Below are 18,322 nucleotides of genomic sequence, written 5' to 3'. Positions count from 1 at the left end.
GTAAGTTCTGCTGTGGAAGGCAAAATACTGATTTAACTTTTTTAAAAACTCCAGAGCAAAAAGCCTAGATGACAAAACAAAGGAGATTTTTGTATTATTTCTTGCCCAAACTATGTAAGACACCTTCACAAAATGGAAAATATTTCTGTGTGGCATCACAGTTCAGTCCATACTGTACGCTGCTGTCTTGTGCTTAAATAGGTTTTAAAGTTGGCCAAACATAAACTACCTGCAGTTTTTTATTTCTATATTAGCTTTTAGTTTGTCTCTCTTCAATCTTATTCCAATCCCTTCGAGGTTTAACTGCAGTCTAATGAAAAAAGAAATGGAAAACACAGGAGGAAAGAGTTGCAAGCTGAGGAAGGATAATGCAGCTGGTTCAAATGATGAATTCCAGGGGATTTAGGCGGTTTAGTGCAATACATCGTACTGCACAGAGTTTAAACCTGGTCTTTTATCCTATCCAGCTCCTGTCAATTCCCATTTTGATTTCTGAACTGTCTGTATCTGTAGAGATCACTTCTAACATACTCTGCTATCCCCTTCTGCTACGGAAAAGGCAAGGGATGCTTGCATAACGTGTCAGTCCTGGCGGAGTTTATACAGACATTACCTAAAGGAAACAAAGCGGTAGCCCTAGGGGCACCTCCTGGGGTGGGCTGCAAACTGCTCACAAAAAGATATTCCCCTGGAAAAGGGACAAAGAAAAGAATCACGCGTTTGCAGCACAAGTTAAAACCTCAGCAGACCTATCTGACCCAAGGGCACGAGCAAGTACTGCTTCCACAGTGCAACCTGACTGACACGGTACGCTCAGATTTCCACAGATTTTGCTGGGTCCTCCCCAAAGACTCTTCAAGAAACTAAGCTCTCATGGGATTACAGAACAGGTTCTCACAGTTAGTTATTAATCCGTGAAAAAGGCAGATATCGCCACTTTTCGTAACACAGGGAGGTCACCCTTCCTGGAAACAGTCTCATGTGAACAAAGTGGTGGAGCTCACTGCTTGTATAAAAGCTATTCAGGACAGTCCTAATAGCACTTGCGAAGAGGAGGAAGAGGAGATCAGTATCTGGACAGCAGAGATTTATGCAGAATTCAATGCTGAAAAGTACCTGGGGAAAACCAAACCCACTTTTACCCCAGAAAATCCTGGGATAAGAGGCCATGGAAACAGCGATGCAGATAAAGCTCTGGAATGGGAAGCCCTCGCCAGGCACGGACACTGGAAGCAGGCAGGGGACATTCAAAGAAGTATCAGTGCTGCTTATCCTTTTTCTTACATTTTTCCTCCCAGCATCTGCTCTGGCCACTGTCAAGTGTTTGGATACTGGACTTGATGGATCTTTGCTCTCTCCTGGGGCGTTTAAAACATTGGTCCCGCTCAACAGGGACCATCGGAGGGGGGAAAAAAGAATAAGTTAGTTGCAAGTCTCCCTTCCGATCCAGAGGAAGGACATAACTGCCTGAGGAGATCCTGGACTCCTTCCCAGAGCCACATCCCTGGGAAAGTGAAGCAAGTAATAACAACAGTGAGGACAAGAAGACTCTCCAGAAAGCATTGCTCTGAGCTGCTAGCACACGATACGGATGAGGAAGACGGAGATGTTTTTTGAAGTGTTTTTGCCATGAGCTGTGAGTTAAATTGGGTGGCTGACGAGGAGCGATACCTGCACTCCTTGCAGAGCAAGAGCAGAGTCTGCCCAAATGCCGAAGGAGGACTATGAAAGCTATGAGCGCTGTAAAGCCCTGCTGCACATGTTGAAATGGACACTTGCAGCGCGCAGCTGAAACCACAAAGGTTCAGTGAGGCAGGAAGTCGGGACTGCCCCAACTACAACCCAAATAAGGGACTGGTGTTTTTGCAAGCAAGTTTTCTGAATGTGCAGGCAGAGTGCATTTCTCAGGGGACTTTACCATGATACAGGAAAGAGCACCTACTGAATGTGCAGGACATTACTCCAGGCCAAGGGAAGAGCAGTCCAGCCCTATCCTAAAGGGAAAATAAAAATAAATTTTTTTAAAAAATGCAGTGTCCCCATGGACAGAGCAAAAAGATGCAAACTGACCTTCAGCCACATGCCACGGAGATGGCAAGGTGCAATACTGCCGTGCAGATGAAGCAGTCTTACAAGGAAGGTGTAAAGAGCTCTTCCCTGAACCTACTTTTTAAGTCCTCTAGTCAAAAGTCTCATACTTTATGGAATAAAACGGAGCTGGACCTTCAAAGGGAAAGAGAAGGGCAAACAAGTGAAGAGACACTACTACTTAGCGTGTGTCATGGGTGTCTGACCAGACCACGGCAGGCAAACAGATGCAGATAAACATGTCTCAGATCAACTTCATGACTCTGTCAGCTGCTTGAGTCAATACGAACATGAAAGAAGATGCTGTGATGCCAAAGACGGGCCTCTTGCAGGATAATCCTCTTGCTTTATTACCGGGAAATGATGCTAATAATGCCACAGGGTTCAGGGACAGAGGCACTTAAGCCAAATGACTGAGGGATGAATTCATTGGCTTCCTCCGTCAGAGAAAACAGTAACTCAGTGATGGCAGCGGCTCGGGATAAAACTCCTGCTGGGAAGTACTGAGCACCAAAACTACGCTAGGAGAGAGGAAGCTTCTTAAGAGAGCTGTGGAAATTAGCCATGGCCCATATCCTCTCTTTGCACAGGGCACAAGAATGTGTCTAGCGCTCCTAGGGGGTAACTCCTTTTATTTTGGAAAAAGAATTGTGGCAGCTGGAGAAGTTGCATGCTACTAACTTTAGTATGATTTTGATTTTAAGATCTGTCTATATCATTAGATCTTCTGCGCTTTTTTTTCTCTCCAGTGATATGCTGCCTCACACTGTCCTAGACCCTTCTTGTGCCCTAGCAAACTCAAAGCAAAAGGTTCAGCACAGGAAATGTGAGAGCTGCAGCTATCAGAAGGAAAAAATTCTTCACAGACCTCTTTTGCGCTAAGCAATGTGACGAGAGATGAAATTCAGCTATTGACAAAAATAGTCAAAACCTCCCATTTGCTGATGGTCTCTGATTTTGTAGCAAAAATAGGCTGTGAGCTCTGCAGCACATGGTCTGTCCTGTTTGTTTTTACAGTGGTCAGCATGCCAGGGCACTGATCCCTGGGAGAAGTTTCTGTGCTTCAAAGCTTGCCAAAATTAAACCTGAATTAAACTAATGACTCCACAATTATTTAGCAGAGACTAGAAAAGATGTTACCACAGAGAAAAAAATCAACTATAGATTGAGCAGTCCAACTTCTGGAAAGCACCAGGGACATGGATGTAATAAGCTTTGCTAACGTAGCACTGATTACCATCGGCTTAAAGAGTCACAAAAGTCTTCTGATAGCTCTCCCCTACCCCTCCCAGCTGTAAAATCCTGCTCAAAACACTTAAATCGACCACTGCACTTGATAAAACCAATGGCTTATGAGATCTCACCCTCTTACCTGACATCATTACCTCCATGGGCAAAGGATCCGAAACAGGCTGTTAAGATCTGGAGGAAGTGGAAAAGTAGATGGACCTGAGACATATCCTTCTCTTCCTTATCCTCTTCCACAGGATCATCCGGGGGCCGGTTGGGATCTGCCAACTCTGAGGCCAACTTCATTTCCACTCCCCCTTCCTCCGCCTCAATCTCTGCTTCGGCTACTGCGTTGCAATAGCTGGAGTAGCTGTCATAGCGAACTCTCTTCTTAGAATAGGAGACTGTGTCTCCCACTAACTTTTCACTGTCCTCTGGTGTTGACGTATCAGCTGCCTTAAAGGAAGARTGCACAGGCATGCCGCAAATGGCAGCTGTGTAACAAGTGTAACTGTTGTTGCGTCTTAACAGCTTATAGTTGTTTTCCTGAGCGGGCCTCTCATCGGTGGCCCGGTCCAGGTGAATTTTGTGTAGCAAGTCTTTGTATAAACCTGAGTCCTTGTGCACGGTGTGATACACGTGGCCGTCGCTCCTCATCTGGCCATCAAAGTTGAAGGTGCCATTGGAAACGGGTGATTTCACAGAGGTATGTGTCATAGAAAAGGCCCTTCCTGAAAAGGCAGAGGTACAGAGGTATTATTTCTAGGAAACAAAATACCAAAGCCTCCCCCCCCCGTCATTTTAGGACAACAAAACAAGTGCAATTGGCTGAACGGACAGCAGCCCTGGAGTACAGGGTGAAGAAGCTCATTTGCAGTACACGCACTGAGTTAAAATAACTCAATCCGTTTTGAATTAAGTTCTCCCACTGTCTGTGCAAAATGAGCTTTGTCCCAGAGCTGGGTCTCTCGCAGATATCGCTGTATGACCTACAGAAGTCACTTAAGGCCAGTTATTCAAAGGGGAAGTTTAAATCCTTGTGTTCTTCAAAAAACCCCTTTCAAAAAATGTCTTGTTTGTAAAATCAGCTCTTCTTTTTCTGAGGTTTTGTCTACTTTGAATATTCATCACTAGCATTGCAGGAAAGTTGGTCTGACCATAATTTCAGTCAAAACAAAGTCGTATTTCAAAAGCACCTATATTTAGGAAAGATTTAAATAACTTTTAAAAATAAGAGTTAGGGGCTTTTCCACAATTCTACCCTGAATCAATAACAGAAAGTCTTAAAACTTTAGTAACAATTGGCCTTTGGGATAATTTACTGTATCAGCTTCAAAAATTGAAGAGTACAGATTTTACAAACTTCCTTGAAAACAATTAAGTGTGTTAAACTTTTTTTGTTTTCTGTATTTTTATGTGAAAAATCATGCTCTGCAGTAATATTTCCTCAGCTGTTCAAACATTTTGCAGGTCTCATTTCTATTAACATAGTGATACAGTCATTCCCACCGTATATGTTTAACACACATGTAGGCTGTAGAACACATATCACAGCTAAGCCAATATTCCTGGAGAAACCATCTTTTTCACTTCTTGGCTTTCTGGATTTCAGTGGTGCAACATCCAAAATTGGTTTTAGCTGTTTTCAAAAGGAAACATACACCCAAAGTGGCCTCATGTCACGACTTATTTCATCTTGGGAGAACCAGTTGCCTCTATTAAGCATCTGCTAATCAAACCGTAGGGTTGTGTAGATGTTAGCAAGGTGGTAACAGAGTCAACAGGCCTCCAAATGGGTGAAGCGATCCCACCACGTAAGAGAACAGAAAGAGTTTTCTTGCACACGTTTCCTGTAAGTATGTGTTCAGAAAACAAGCGTGAGATTTTCCTAGTGGACATGCTGCAAACATTTGTCAATTAAAACCCTAATCCTTTCATCTCCCATRGGAGCACGCTGATCATTTTTATTCTGAATATAACCTGCATCAATCAGCAATTTGTGTTCTCTGTTTTTCCATAGCTTAACAGGATGGAAATACCATTACCGATAGAAAGTAAAGCAAAAGGAAAGTAATTACTGTCTCCAGCTGTGTCTAAAATTCAAATACAGCCGAACAAAATGCAATTGGCTTTAAGTGTCCTCTAGAAAATTTCACTTGTAAACGAGAATCTTTTTCAACAAGTGGGGAAGAGGGATTCAAGCTGAAAATCCCAAACACTAATGTACTACTTACAACGGAGACCCTCCTGCAATAAGAAACCTTAATCAAAACAAGGAGAAGAGAAACCCTCTGTTGTCTTAGTTTCTTACCATATGGTACACGTGGATGGTTTCCATTTGTGATACTATCTGATGCCCCAGCAGCTTCTGTTACTGAGCCAGTGAGGGGAATTGTGCTCTCATCGGTCGCTTTAGCACCAGGAAGCTCTTTAAAGACTGGTGTTTCTTCGTCTTGAATTTTATCAAGACTTTCATCCGATATCCTTGACAGTGCAGCATCTTTCTTTAACTGGCCTAAGGAAATAACCGTATTGTAATTTTAAACGCAGTCTGTCTCACTGCTAATGTTTCCTGGGTTTGCATAAACAACATAGGTCAGTGTGGATACAATAACTTGGTTCTGTTTCATTGACATTCTTTATTTATTTCTAACACTTATCTCTGGTAAATTCATTTGAGAAAATGCTAACGCATCTTTGTGCTTTCCTAGAAGTTCACCAAAGTCAGTAACTGAAGTAAAACACTCAACTTCTTGTGTATTAACAAAAAACAGAATGTGATCAGTCCAACTTTACTGTAAAGAAAAGGAAGATAAAGGATAAACATTCCACAAGATATTTTGTCTTTAACATTTCCTTAACAAAATATAAAATGGATTATATTACAGGATTTATTTTCCTGTTCCAGTTATACGCTGGAAGAGGTAAGCACTGTGATGGGTTGCCTAAAGAGGTTTTGAATTTCCATCGCTGCAGGTTATTAAGAACAGGCTACACAAATACAGAAGGAATAGTTCAAGCACATCCTGCCTGCGGGTGGCGTATGGACTAGACCTCTCAGGAGGTCATTTTCCACAATTTCACATCAACAGCATTTCATCAGCCAGCTACTTACTTTCTATTTTTCTCTTCATCCACGGACATACAAAAATCCAAACTAAGACAGCAAATATTAAGGATACGCCGACTGATATTAGAGCGATGGCCCACATTGGCAGTACCAGTCCTAGTACTGTGAAGACAAGGAAATAAAACCCAAATAAGCTGTAAATTAACATGACTTCTGAGCAGTGGAAGAGCAGTCTCGCAAAAGCCTGTGTTCACAACTTATTCATAACCGACATGAATGAGCTCCTGATTTCTTTTCTAATATATGCATCAGCAACAACATACTGCAGGCCTGGTTGATTATGCAGACATTTGCAGACTGAGTTCTCCAGCTTTCTGCTACCATGCAGTTTGGTCAGTGGCACAAAGTCAACATCAGGACTGCTAAAACAAGTTTGCAATGAGTTTATATACTAATCATAATAAACAGCGTTGCCCACTAGGGCAAATATTTACCTGACCTTTGCTCTGATCGATGAACCTTGACGGTTAGCTTAATCTAAGCCATTATCTGCTTAGGATAATAGCTTGATGTACCACTTCAGCACTAAGGCTTCACTCTGGCAACATGCAATCATGCAAATAACTCATGTTCCCAGGAGGTATCCCCAGCTTCCATTGCCTCAATAGAGCTCCTTGCTTGTGTTCGATTAAATCAGGTGAGCAGACCCTAAATGAAGGGAGAACTCGGACTCTGACCGTTCGACTCTGCATATGGCTGCCAATCTTGAAACCTACCTGATTAATTCATATGTGTAAATGGGTATTGGCAGGATAGAGGCCTTGGAAAGCAAACGTGTATTTTCTGTGTATGAAAACCTAAGTCCCACCTTTTTATTCATGCACTTTACAAACTGCTAAGCTGAAACAGAAAGGACATTAAGGTTCTTATTTCATTTTTTTTTTTTGCCTAATGAGTCACTGCACAGTGCCTGACACTTCTGCAGCACAGCTAATGAGGAAATGTTGCTTATAGAGCTGGTTTACTGTGAAATGTTTTGGATGCCTAATCAATCATGGTTTTGATTTAAGAGAAGGGAAAAGTTGACTTCTATTCCCCTCAAAGTGGGAAATTCTCAAGCCTCTTATTAATTTCAATAATACTATGCCATGAAGCAGACCCTACCGAATGCATTTATCTAGTACATCAGGTTTTAGAGAAAAACAAATTCCCATTCCAAAAAGGTCACTTTCTAAACCTGCTTTCATAATTTAGGGGGCATGTTCAGAAGTCTGTCTTCAGTTGTCCGATCTTTCATGGATCTGGGCTAATAATCTAATCTAAAGATAGCATTTAATGACTGGACTCTTCTACAAAGCAGTTGAGAGCATTGAACATCTTTCTTCTGAACTCTCTTATTGCAATTGTGTGTTTAAACATACACTGCCTAAATGAAGTTATAGTCCCCAAAATGACAGGCACCATTTCTTCCTGCTGAGTTGCAATGACTGCACAGACCCAAGTGAACCCTTGGGGCTTTCCCAGATCCTTCTACACACCATCCAAGAGAGAAGATGCATTAAATGGAGACACAGGCCCAGAGCTTCTTGTAATTAAAGAGAAATAAAGTAGTAAAATTAAGTAGGAGGCCCTGGGCTGTATGCCTCAAAGCAATGACTCCACTATTTCCATGGAGCTCTAGCAGATCATAATCACAGAATTGTTGAGGATGGAAGGGACCTCTGGAGACCATCTAGTCCAACCTCCCTGCTCAAGCCTGAACTCAGGAATTACCCCTCTAACTGGAGTGTGAACAGCTCAGCTCCTTTTACCGACCACTCGGCACTTTCCCTCCTTGATGTTCACATCTGGTATACCTTTGAGAGCTCAAAGTGTGCTCTGCTCTGTGAAGCCAAAGCTGACAGAGAACTGTTTTGCTTTCCCCTAAAGAGGGGAAGTTTTGCAGTTGTCCTCCTCCTTTCAAACAGAGCCATCAGGAGGAGATCATAAAAGCTGCTGTCAGAAAGGAAGAACGGGTGCAACTACATGGTTTGCTCTTCTGTCCACATTAATTCTTTGCATAGGAAATGACTGCAGTGTTTACAGCTATCTGACAGGATGCCTGCAGACCGCTATTACACAAAATGAACGCGGATTCATGACTGTCCCCAGCTTCCCTTTGGTGACTCCCACTGGAGGCAACTCACTCACCTGGTGCCCCGGTGTACATGATGGAGAACACATTAATAGCTATAGTAGCAGCATAAAACACTGGAAGTGCACGGAGGCCATTGGGTACGGGGTCTTCCTGCACAGAAATTACAAAAAAACAAAACAAAACAAAAAAAAACAAAAAAAAACAAAACAAAACCAAAAAAAATATAGAAATGTTATCAGGACTTTCCCACAGATTATCATGAGCATTAATGAACATTACAAAAACACATGCTCCCAAGGCAGTGCTAGGCAGGTGGAGCTTTCAGGCACACCTTGAGGAAACGATCTGGCTGCACCTGAAGCCACAGTGTTGGTCCCAGCAAGCACCAGCATGGGAACATCCTGGGGAACCTTCACACTGTTCCTGGCAACCAGGAACACTTGTTTTATTTTTAGGACTGCTACAGACCTCCTGTGTGACCTAGGGGCAAGTTTCTCTTGGTGAGCGAGTGCTTCCTTATCTGCCATGTCTCTGAGACAGGCAGTCCCTTTCACCRTGCAACTAAAGGGTGTCTGATGTGACAGGGCCCTGATGATCTTTTCAGGGGGGGCCCTACCAGCATTATTGTAACTTAGCATTTGCAAAATTGTATTCCCAGCCACGCAGGCTTCAGTCGAAGCATCCTGGAATTTTCTACCAGCTAACAGAAATCTTTGAAGTATTAAGTGTCTGGCTGTACTAAACACCTAATATGTCTGCTGCAGCACAAATGAGCCCAGTGGTGGAACGATTTGCAGGCTCTTGTGCATTTTACTTGCTGCAAAGTTGCAGGGGTACTGTGCAGCGAAAAGGCTAGTACTGTTGTTCCGCTGCAGCCAGGAATGAGCCCCAGACATAATCCCCTCCAGATGTTTTGAAGCATGGTGTCTATCAATCAGGAGCAGGGCACATCATTTTGCCAGTCAGTGCGTCGCCCTGCCAGTGTGCAGTGACCAAGACMCTCCCCTAGCTCCCTAGCGATAAGGATTTGAAAAAATCAGCTTGGGGGTGCAAACCACAGCAGCCACAGCTCCTTTTCTCTCCAGTGAGAACGCCTCAGTGCGGATCTCCATGATGGGCGACCAAAAAGCAGCATTCCTCCAGGCTGGTGGGAGCGAGGACTTTGGCCATCAGTCAGATAAAGCCCTGCTCTTCCCCAGGAAGCTGACCTGCTTGCCATGTCAAGCATGTAATATTTAACAGAAGTTAGCACGCTGTTGTGCTTTGCTGCCTGGCAGAGCTCAGCGGCTGGCACGCAGAGCCGGCAGACGCTGCTGCCTCGTGCCCTTGGTGTTCAATAGGAGAGGCTCGCTCAGCTGACGATGCAACGGAAACACACTGTGCAAACCACGGAAAAGCCTTTGTGAGGAGACTGCTTTGGCCTTTTGACGGGCTCCATGTGTTTGCAAAAAGCCCGGCAGAGCCAGAGGCTAGCTAATCTGGTTTTGTTTCTCGCTGCCATGAGCTATAAAAAGGGAGCTGAGAGAAGGCTGCAGGCTCCACAAACTGTGCCCTGGTCCTGTGCCTGCAGTGCCAATGGTCGCTGCTATTCCCAGGCGCCGGATTCATGCACACGAGGGCACGTACCTGCAGCAGCATAGGAACGCACCAGCTAGAAAGCTACTCCATGTTACGCACACGTACAACCCAAGTTGCTATTTCCTTATGCACAACGTGTTCTCATTTTGTGAATTGCACAGATTGCATTCAGAACACACGTTTCCTCAGCTTGAACTTTCCCTGGCTCTTGGGTGCTTAAATATGCTTAAATGGTTTCTAGATCATGTGATTTTTATCATTCATTCCCTAAGATGTTGGGTTTGGAATGCAATAGATTGTAGAGGAGCTTTTTCTCTAAAATGATTTTGTGTAACTTGACTCATTTTATATTCAAAGCTGCGTCCATTTAAATTTATCATCTGCTTTTATTGCTGACATTTATTTACATCAGAAATAAAGGCTGATGCAGCTGCGGTTACAGGTGGTGTTATTTATAGCAAAAGAATTAATCCTGCGTCTATTTAAGTTCCCTAGGGAAATGTTACTTTGGTGTCCCTTATTTTAGGACTTTGTCATGTGCACCCCCCCTCAATGTTAGCAAGTTGAATGATATGAGAGAAATGGGAAAGGAGATAAAAGAGTTCTGGCTTTCAGGCCTTTCTGAACTGGAGCTATGGGGACTGATGTTACCTCAAGGCTGCCCCTTTTGACTACAGTTGCTGAAACCCACTGATTTAGGTTTCTTGAGAACTTGGAAATTCACAGATGTCCCTCTTCTATTTTCTGATGCACTAGAGGACCAAAGCTTAAAATTTCACAACTATTACATTCATTAAAGCATCTCCCTGGTACGGCTAGTCTGTTTAAACAATGCTCAGAACTACAATCGTGAGGCTAAGTCAACACTAATAAGTTTATACTAATGAAGTTGCATTCTTAATGTATCATCTTCCAGTGAAACAGAATACACAATATTAATTAGCTTATGATGCACTTCCAGAGCAGCTCCTAAGCCTGAAAAACCTGTCATGTTGCTTGCTCTGAATTTTTAGAATTGCTAAGAGCCAAATCCAGTTCCAACGGCTATGAAAAATGACTGCTCTCCTATCCAAAAATACTCTCAGCTCCGTGGAAATGCCAGCACTCAGATGACAGACCAATACACAGCCCTTACGACAAGCGTTCATTATAATGGTGAGATGCCTTTACCTTGTTTAAAATGAAGAATCTAATCAGCACAAAGAGTATTCCAGACATCAAGCCGGATAAAAGTGGGGAAATAAACCAAGAAGCAACTGTGTTAAAAGAGAAAGAACATAACATGAAATATATAGCATGTTTGCATAACAGCTAAGTAACTAGTGGGCAGTGAGCAATACGTTCAAAATGGTTCATACAAAACTGGAACGAACGTCCCACATGTTTATTCCTAGCTGGCCCAGCTCARTATCCACCAAAGCTGATAAAAGTGGAAGTAATGCCTGGCCCTGTTAAAAACATCACTCCAAGCTTTTCCAGACAATCTTACAAGTTTAGTACTCACATTTTTCAGGAAAATTTCTTCTAGGTTGATGCAGACTGCAACAAGAGCACCCCTATAACTTCCTAATCAAATATTGCATGCAAATGGAAAGCAATTGCATTTAGAGGGATGCCATGCTGCTCACAGGGTAAAAGCCTCAATTTCTAAAATGCCATAGAAGCCTCAGTCATAGTAAACAACACGCATCAATTTTTATGGGCAAGATTTTCAAGTGTTCCAGACTGATTTAACTGAAGTAGGTGGTGAAACTCCCACTGCTTGCAACAAAACAGGATTAGGGCAGCACTCTGGAAATCTCGCCCAATATGATTTATTGTTTGTGACACGCTTAACAGATTGATACTGTCATCATTTCAAACTTGCTACAAGCTTCATTTTACTCTCAACACAATTAAAAAAAAAAAAGCACTGCTTCTACTTCTTTAAAGCTCAGTTGTATTTCAGCACCTTCTCCATCGACTTGTTTTGATCCTGGGTTTAGGCTGCAACTTGGGTTACAAGGCTTCCAAAACAAGAGACCGCCTTCAGATCCCTACTTGGCAATGCTGGTCTCTGCAGTGGGAGGCTGTGATTTAAACATGTGCTGTATGGCCAGTTTTCACTTCCCCAAAGTGGGGGGGGGGATGGGGGGGTGCAGAAACATGACTGTGGGCCTTCATATGACAGCTAGCATTGTTGAGAGCAAGGAGGAGGAGGTATGCGCTGCCCCGAAAAGAGAATGAGGAGGGCTGTCACCTTGCAGAATGGCCATGACGCACAACGTGTCCTGGGGTTACTGCTGGGGAGTAAAACTCACATATTATCGAGCTTCTCAATGACAGGACTGGGGGTTGAAAATAACTCCAGTTGTGTGTGTGCTATAACCACAAAGCAAATTTCTGCAAAAGTTTTTGCAGGCTACTCCACGTACCCTCTCCCGTGTAAAAGGAAACGGCAATTACCAATCTTGACCAGCTGCATCCACTGAACTCCCTGCGTGCCGATCGCAACGAGGGAGAATCCAATTGTAGCACCTACGATGCAATGGGTGCCCGATATTGGGAGTTTCAAGAAAGACGCAATCAGCTGCCAAACAGCAGAACCTAAAAATTGAAAAGTGGGGGAGAAAAAAACCAAAAAACATCCACTGTGAACAACATCAGTAATAATATAACGTCACGCAGAAAATTCTTTACCATGTACCCACGTCCTTTTTGTAAGGGCTGCCTACACCCTGTATGCACAACAGAGGCCGAAAGAGTGTTTTGTTCATGTTCAGTCTGTTTCTAAAAGCAGTCACTAAGAGCAGCTTTGACATTGTGTCTTATTTATGACTTTTTATGACTAACAGCACTTTGTATTGCACAGCATTAGTACAGTTCTGCCCTTTTTAAAGGCTTTCAGTATTTACAGCCCCTCTGACTAAATACACAAACTGATCGTGCTCTGCAACAAGCTTGGAAAATCTCATTCGTGAGAGTTGAGCTGGAAGCCTTGGCTAGAGAAAGATAAGAAAGAGTGAGTTTTCTTTTGAATTAAAGGAAGAAAAGCAGAAACGATCATGAGTGGGAACTGGACAGTAGATTCACAAGGGGCAAACTGTGAACAAGAGACTGGAAGAGCGAACAAGGAGCCGCCAAAGGAGCTCGCCACCCTCAAGGTCTTAACACCCAGGCAAGATTTCCCCTCCACTGCTCTCTGGATTGGCAGGCTGTTCAATTTATAAGGCAGTGAATACATACGATTCACAAAATTCACTAAATTTAGTCATCCCCAGAAACAAGAGCTGTTTTTCCTCCCTAATACAATACTTCACTTGAAAATTAGGATAGTCAAGAGTCTCAAAGAAGTAAATTGGGACAAGTCACAAACTCTGTGCAGAAAATAAACTCCAGCCTTTCCTGAATGATCAGAACATAAATCCATTTCAGAGGAAGGCAGTCAGTTATAGTCATAATCTGATTTTTTAGCTTTTGCAGTTATTTAGACTGATGAAGACAATTGCAAATATTATCTAGCCTTATCTCCAAATGCAAGGTACAACTGTTTTCTAGCAGATGTAGTTCCTTGAACTTAATTTGACTTCTCAGCCCAGAATTCTTTGGTCTGAATTTTATATCCAAAACTGATTTTGAGGTCTCTAATGGCTCTAAACCTTTTTTATATCTACTCCACATGCTGGGCAAGTCCGCTGATAAAGACCCTGAGGAAAGCACTGGATAATCCCAGATCTGTTGAGGCAGAGAATGAGATGATCTGACCTATATTTTACTGCTTTTGCCATTTGCAAGAGGCAGGGAATCCCTTGGCCTGAACATCTGGATTAAAAGGAAGACTAACTTTTCCCAAGTACTTCAGACAACATCTGTTCCCCGATGGTGTTTTGTCACCTAAGGGAAGCTGAAATTCCTGTTGGGTGCCATTGGCTGGAGTCCTCTACAAGAAAAATGGATTGGGGAGAGAGGTGGGACTCTCGTGCTACCTTTCTTTGTGACTTATTGTGGCACAGGAGAAACTCAGAACTGCAGAACTTACTCATGGAGCAGCCAAAGATGCCCTCAGCACAAAGCAATACAATGCCCTAACTAATCAGGGCATAGTAGCTAATGGTCTACAAAGTAAAGCCAATGCCTGGTGTCCCAGCAGGCATCCCAAGGAAAGGATGTCTCCCAGAATCTGCCAGAGAGGATGGGTTGCAGGACAGATGGCCCCAGAGCCTGGTGGGCCAGGAGCAAGTGGGTAAGCAGCAATCAGAGCCCTGTGGCAGCATGAGAGAAACAAAGTCCAAAAGGACCTTTCAGGAATGGCCTTGGCTGCAGAACCAAAACTGTCACAAGTCTTCCGTTATTGGCCTAGAGGAAAAAGTTGTTATGCTGCTGCCACTTGAGACAGATTCATTTTTTGCTATCACCCATATAAAGAGGTCTGCAGTGGGCCAGTATATATTGGCAGATCTAATGTATCTTCTGTCATCATCATGTGAAGAATGTAAGGTATACCTATAAATATGCTTCACAGACTGGTCTAAGCAGGATTTGTCACTTTAGACAAGCTAACGTATGATCAGGTTTCCACCTTATAAATACCAAGTCATTCAGCCTTGCCAGACTGATTTGCTGGCATCAGGTACAGCTACATTTGGAAATCAACCAGTTTGTAAAGCCGATCTCTGCTGGGATACCATCTCAAAACAACTGGTACTCCTATCGCTATTGGAAATTCTAGATCAAACAAGGAACACCTGCTCTTTAATTTATTGGCTTCTCTCCTCCCCTCCTAAAATAAAAATAAAAACACTTAAGAGACCTTTGACATGAACTTAGGAGACCTTAGAGAACTGAGGCAAGTGGAAGTGGGGTGAAAGAGAAAACACATGTTAACATCTTAAAAAAAAAAGAAAAAAAAAGTCAACTATAGATAAATAGTTACAAATTACACATTCTAAAAAAATAGGGAAAATGCATCCAAGCCACAGCTGCACTTCAGACATGGAGAGAAGGTTGTTTTTCCTTTTTTGGGTGGGTGGGAACGATGTGGGGAGTATGGTACTATTTCTTATTTAATTAACTTAATCTGGACAAATAGGAGAGCCAGAGAGGAAGTAGTGTAGGACCAATAGGACAATGTGGAGTCTGGAACAGTTTAAGTAAGCATATAGGAGAAGAGGAGAAAATACAAGTAAGCCAGAGCAGAATTTTCTTCTGGAGCTTGCAATGCCCCAAACCAGAGGCTTTAAGTAGGAACTTCAAGCCATAACTCCTTTTTAACGTAAAAATGCATGTTCCCAACTTTTATCTTTGCAAAAATAAGCTAGGAACCCAAAGACTCAACTAAGCAGTCACAGAATCTCCAGTTCAGACTTTTCATGCCTTCTCCTACCACAAGCCCCTTTCCTCATGGTCCCTACCTCCCAGAGAGGATGGGCTGCTGGCTACCCTGCCCCAGCCTCCTGCTGACTGGCCTTTGCTTCCAGATGTATTTCTTGCTGCCTTGCTGCTGAAGGCACTACACCCATTTTCGTGAGTGCAGGTATTTCTCTTTGCTGGTGGCCTCTCTTAGGGCACCTGAAATTCAGTTCCCACCAGGATTGCCAGTAGAACCATCAGGAAATTGCAGGGCATAATGTGGCAGTTAGTTAACACTACAGAAGTACAATTTGCTCTCAAGAGCAAGAGCCTGTAACTTCCCAATTGTCCAACAAAGAACGTTTTAATCTGTTGCACATGATTACAAAATTATGTCATTCCCCCCACAATCCCATTGCTAGGGGATACTGGTGCTTCCTTTTCTCCTAGAAGTGAAGGTTGCCCTGCAAATTCTCATCTGCAGTTTGCTGCAAGCATCAAAGGATCTTTCAGCAACATCTGGCAAGAGGATACGGACAGACTTTTAGTCTCTCCCAGACTGTTGACTCATTTCAGCCTCATCAAAATTCAGAAGCTAATTCCATTCACAAAAACATGCTCCTGATGCATGAGACACTGCGAGGGAAGGCTGAACAAAAAGAGAAACAAGAAAACACACAGGAAAGGTCGGAGAAAACAGGGGAAAATAATAGTATATGTCCAGAGAAAAGCTGGAGATGGATTTGAGAAAAATGGAATCTGCACTTCGTTACTTGTGATTAATTCAGAGATTTAAAATGTGGAATTTATTCTTAATGCCCTTACTGGAGGAAGGGAATGCAACCGGTCATGRAGTTCACACAGGCTTATGTAAATACACATGCAAATAAGCTGTTTTCTTTGAGCTTCTGGCCAGTTGCCTCTGCAGCAGGGGGGATCTGAGACTTAAAAATTTGCCCACACAGGCTCAGGATGTCATAAATAGATACAGAAAAGGAAAATGAGCCTTCCTATAAAGGGGAGTTTAAGACTGTGAAGGTCAGAGGATGCAGGTTACTTACACTGCAATGCTGCAGGCTGCTCCAAGGCATGCACCACTGGAAATTACAGCTCAGGAAGCAAAGGCTAAATAATGTAAGTGTAGTGGCGCTAATAAGCCTGGGGAAAAGTGCCATTCTACAGCAGAAGGAAGAGCCCAAAAGTCTGGGGCTGACTTTGCAAGACATTGGGAAACAGAAGCTGATCAGGTGCCGATAGTGTTCATACTCTTTCAGTTTGGTATGGTCACGCAAGGACTGTTTGGGGAAGCAGCAGTGATACCAGCAATGGTTTGGCCTAGTTTCCTCTTGCCTCGTCTTCAGATGGCTCAGTAACAGCAAAAGCCAGGGTGCTCCCCAGAGGGAAGCACGTAAAACCCACCTGAGACCAACAGAGAAACCAGCACTCAGGGTCCATCCTGGTGCTTGCTGAGTCACAAAACTTTGTTGCATTTAAAGAACAGGATAATAACAGTGTGTCTTAAAACTCTGAACCGATTCATCTGTTCTGTTGACCAGCTCCGTCTGAAAACTGTTGAGAGACTAGCGGGACTAGGCAGAAACATGGAGGTTTAAGGGGCCAACTTTTGAGTGGCGGATTCCTTCTCCACCATGTCTTCTGCTCTTCGCTGCAGTGAGGGACGCTCTCATGTGGCGCGTGGGCTGCCCGGGGCATTGCATTGCACTGTCATGCTGCAGAAACGCAGATGCAGGGAGCAGCCAGACTCCTCACTGGAGATTCCTCTTCTGCAATGAAATTGTTGCCTTATTGCTATCTTCTGCTCTTTGAAAGGAAGTTTGCTAGTAATTCTTAGGGGACCTCTCCAAAAGCTAACAAAGCTTTTCGCACATATACAAAGAATAAATACCAAGGCTTCATGTTACTTACCTGAGAATATGTTATTTGCTCTAAATGCAGATTGATTTAAATGCAAACAAAAGCACGAAGACTAGACCCTATGGTATGCAGAACTATTTGTTTGAGTTGGAAAAATTAAACTATCAGTGTAAGCAAATATGTTTAGATTTCCTGCAAATTTTTTAAACAATGTAGGTAAATCCTTTCAGCCAGCATTCATTGCAACCTGCTATTTCTTTGGGTTCTTCTGTACCATCATAAGTGGTATACTTATATATTTTCTATTTACTGTAATAAAAATCTCCCAAATTGTGTATTCAGTATCCTAGGAAGATACATATACATACACACATACACAGATAATTTTATATATATATATATATATATATACACACACACACACATATATATATAGTGTGTGTGTGTATATATATATGATCTATCTACTTAAACATTCATTTTCTTGTTTTACTTAAATGACTGAATTGTTGGAAAAAATTAATGATTAGAATATAAGCTGTTAAAAACTACAGGAGACCTGAAGAAAAGCATACAGGCCTTCTGCATTCAACCAAAACCAAAGGTACAACTCCAGAAGATGGGAAGCCTTAAATCCGATTTAAAAAAGTGCACAACAGGCAGGATGACAAATGCACAATTACTGTTATTTGGTAAAGGAAAGCGTTACTTACCAACCATTGCACTAACTTCTCCTGCCATCAGTAGTGGCACCGTGTTGTTGTAAAGGTTAACATCAATTATACCTTTCCGGATCGTTTCTCCTACTTTTGCTCCCAGTAATACTGAGCCAGTGGTTTCAAAAACTGAAGCCAGAAAGCAAGCCTGGCGTAAAGTAACAACACCAGAGCCCACAGCAGTCCCAAACGAATTGGCAACATCATTTGCACCGACTGAAAACGCTAAAATAAAAGCAATAATAAAACCCACAATGACCATCCACAAGTACCCATCCATTGCCATCTTTCCCCAAAGTG

The 18,322-nt window shown here is 42.8% G+C and overlaps 1 protein-coding gene across 1 annotated transcript in view; it reads right to left on the bottom strand.

The window, feature by feature from the left end:
* SLC20A2 (solute carrier family 20 member 2) overlaps nucleotides 1-18,314 on the bottom strand; it is a 31,174-nt gene extending 12,860 nt beyond the window's left edge. The window contains exons 1-7 of the mRNA XM_085309867.1: nucleotides 18,020-18,314; nucleotides 12,549-12,689; nucleotides 11,274-11,359; nucleotides 8,579-8,675; nucleotides 6,434-6,550; nucleotides 5,630-5,833; nucleotides 3,461-4,049 (exon numbers count right to left, since the gene is read on the bottom strand). Of these exons, the coding sequence (XP_085165993.1) occupies nucleotides 3,461-4,049; nucleotides 5,630-5,833; nucleotides 6,434-6,550; nucleotides 8,579-8,675; nucleotides 11,274-11,359; nucleotides 12,549-12,689; nucleotides 18,020-18,308 (1,523 nt within the window). The 5' untranslated portion in view covers nucleotides 18,309-18,314. The remainder of the gene's footprint in view (nucleotides 1-3,460; nucleotides 4,050-5,629; nucleotides 5,834-6,433; nucleotides 6,551-8,578; nucleotides 8,676-11,273; nucleotides 11,360-12,548; nucleotides 12,690-18,019) is intronic.
* Between the last annotated feature and the right edge of the window lie 8 nt (nucleotides 18,315-18,322).

This window comes from Rhea americana, unplaced genomic scaffold (genome assembly GCF_003343005.1).
Source record: "Rhea americana isolate MKP2758 unplaced genomic scaffold, rheAme1 scaffold_107, whole genome shotgun sequence".
Classification (NCBI taxonomy): Eukaryota; Metazoa; Chordata; class Aves; order Rheiformes; family Rheidae; genus Rhea; species Rhea americana.
This window is presented reverse-complemented; position numbering and strand designations above follow the sequence as displayed.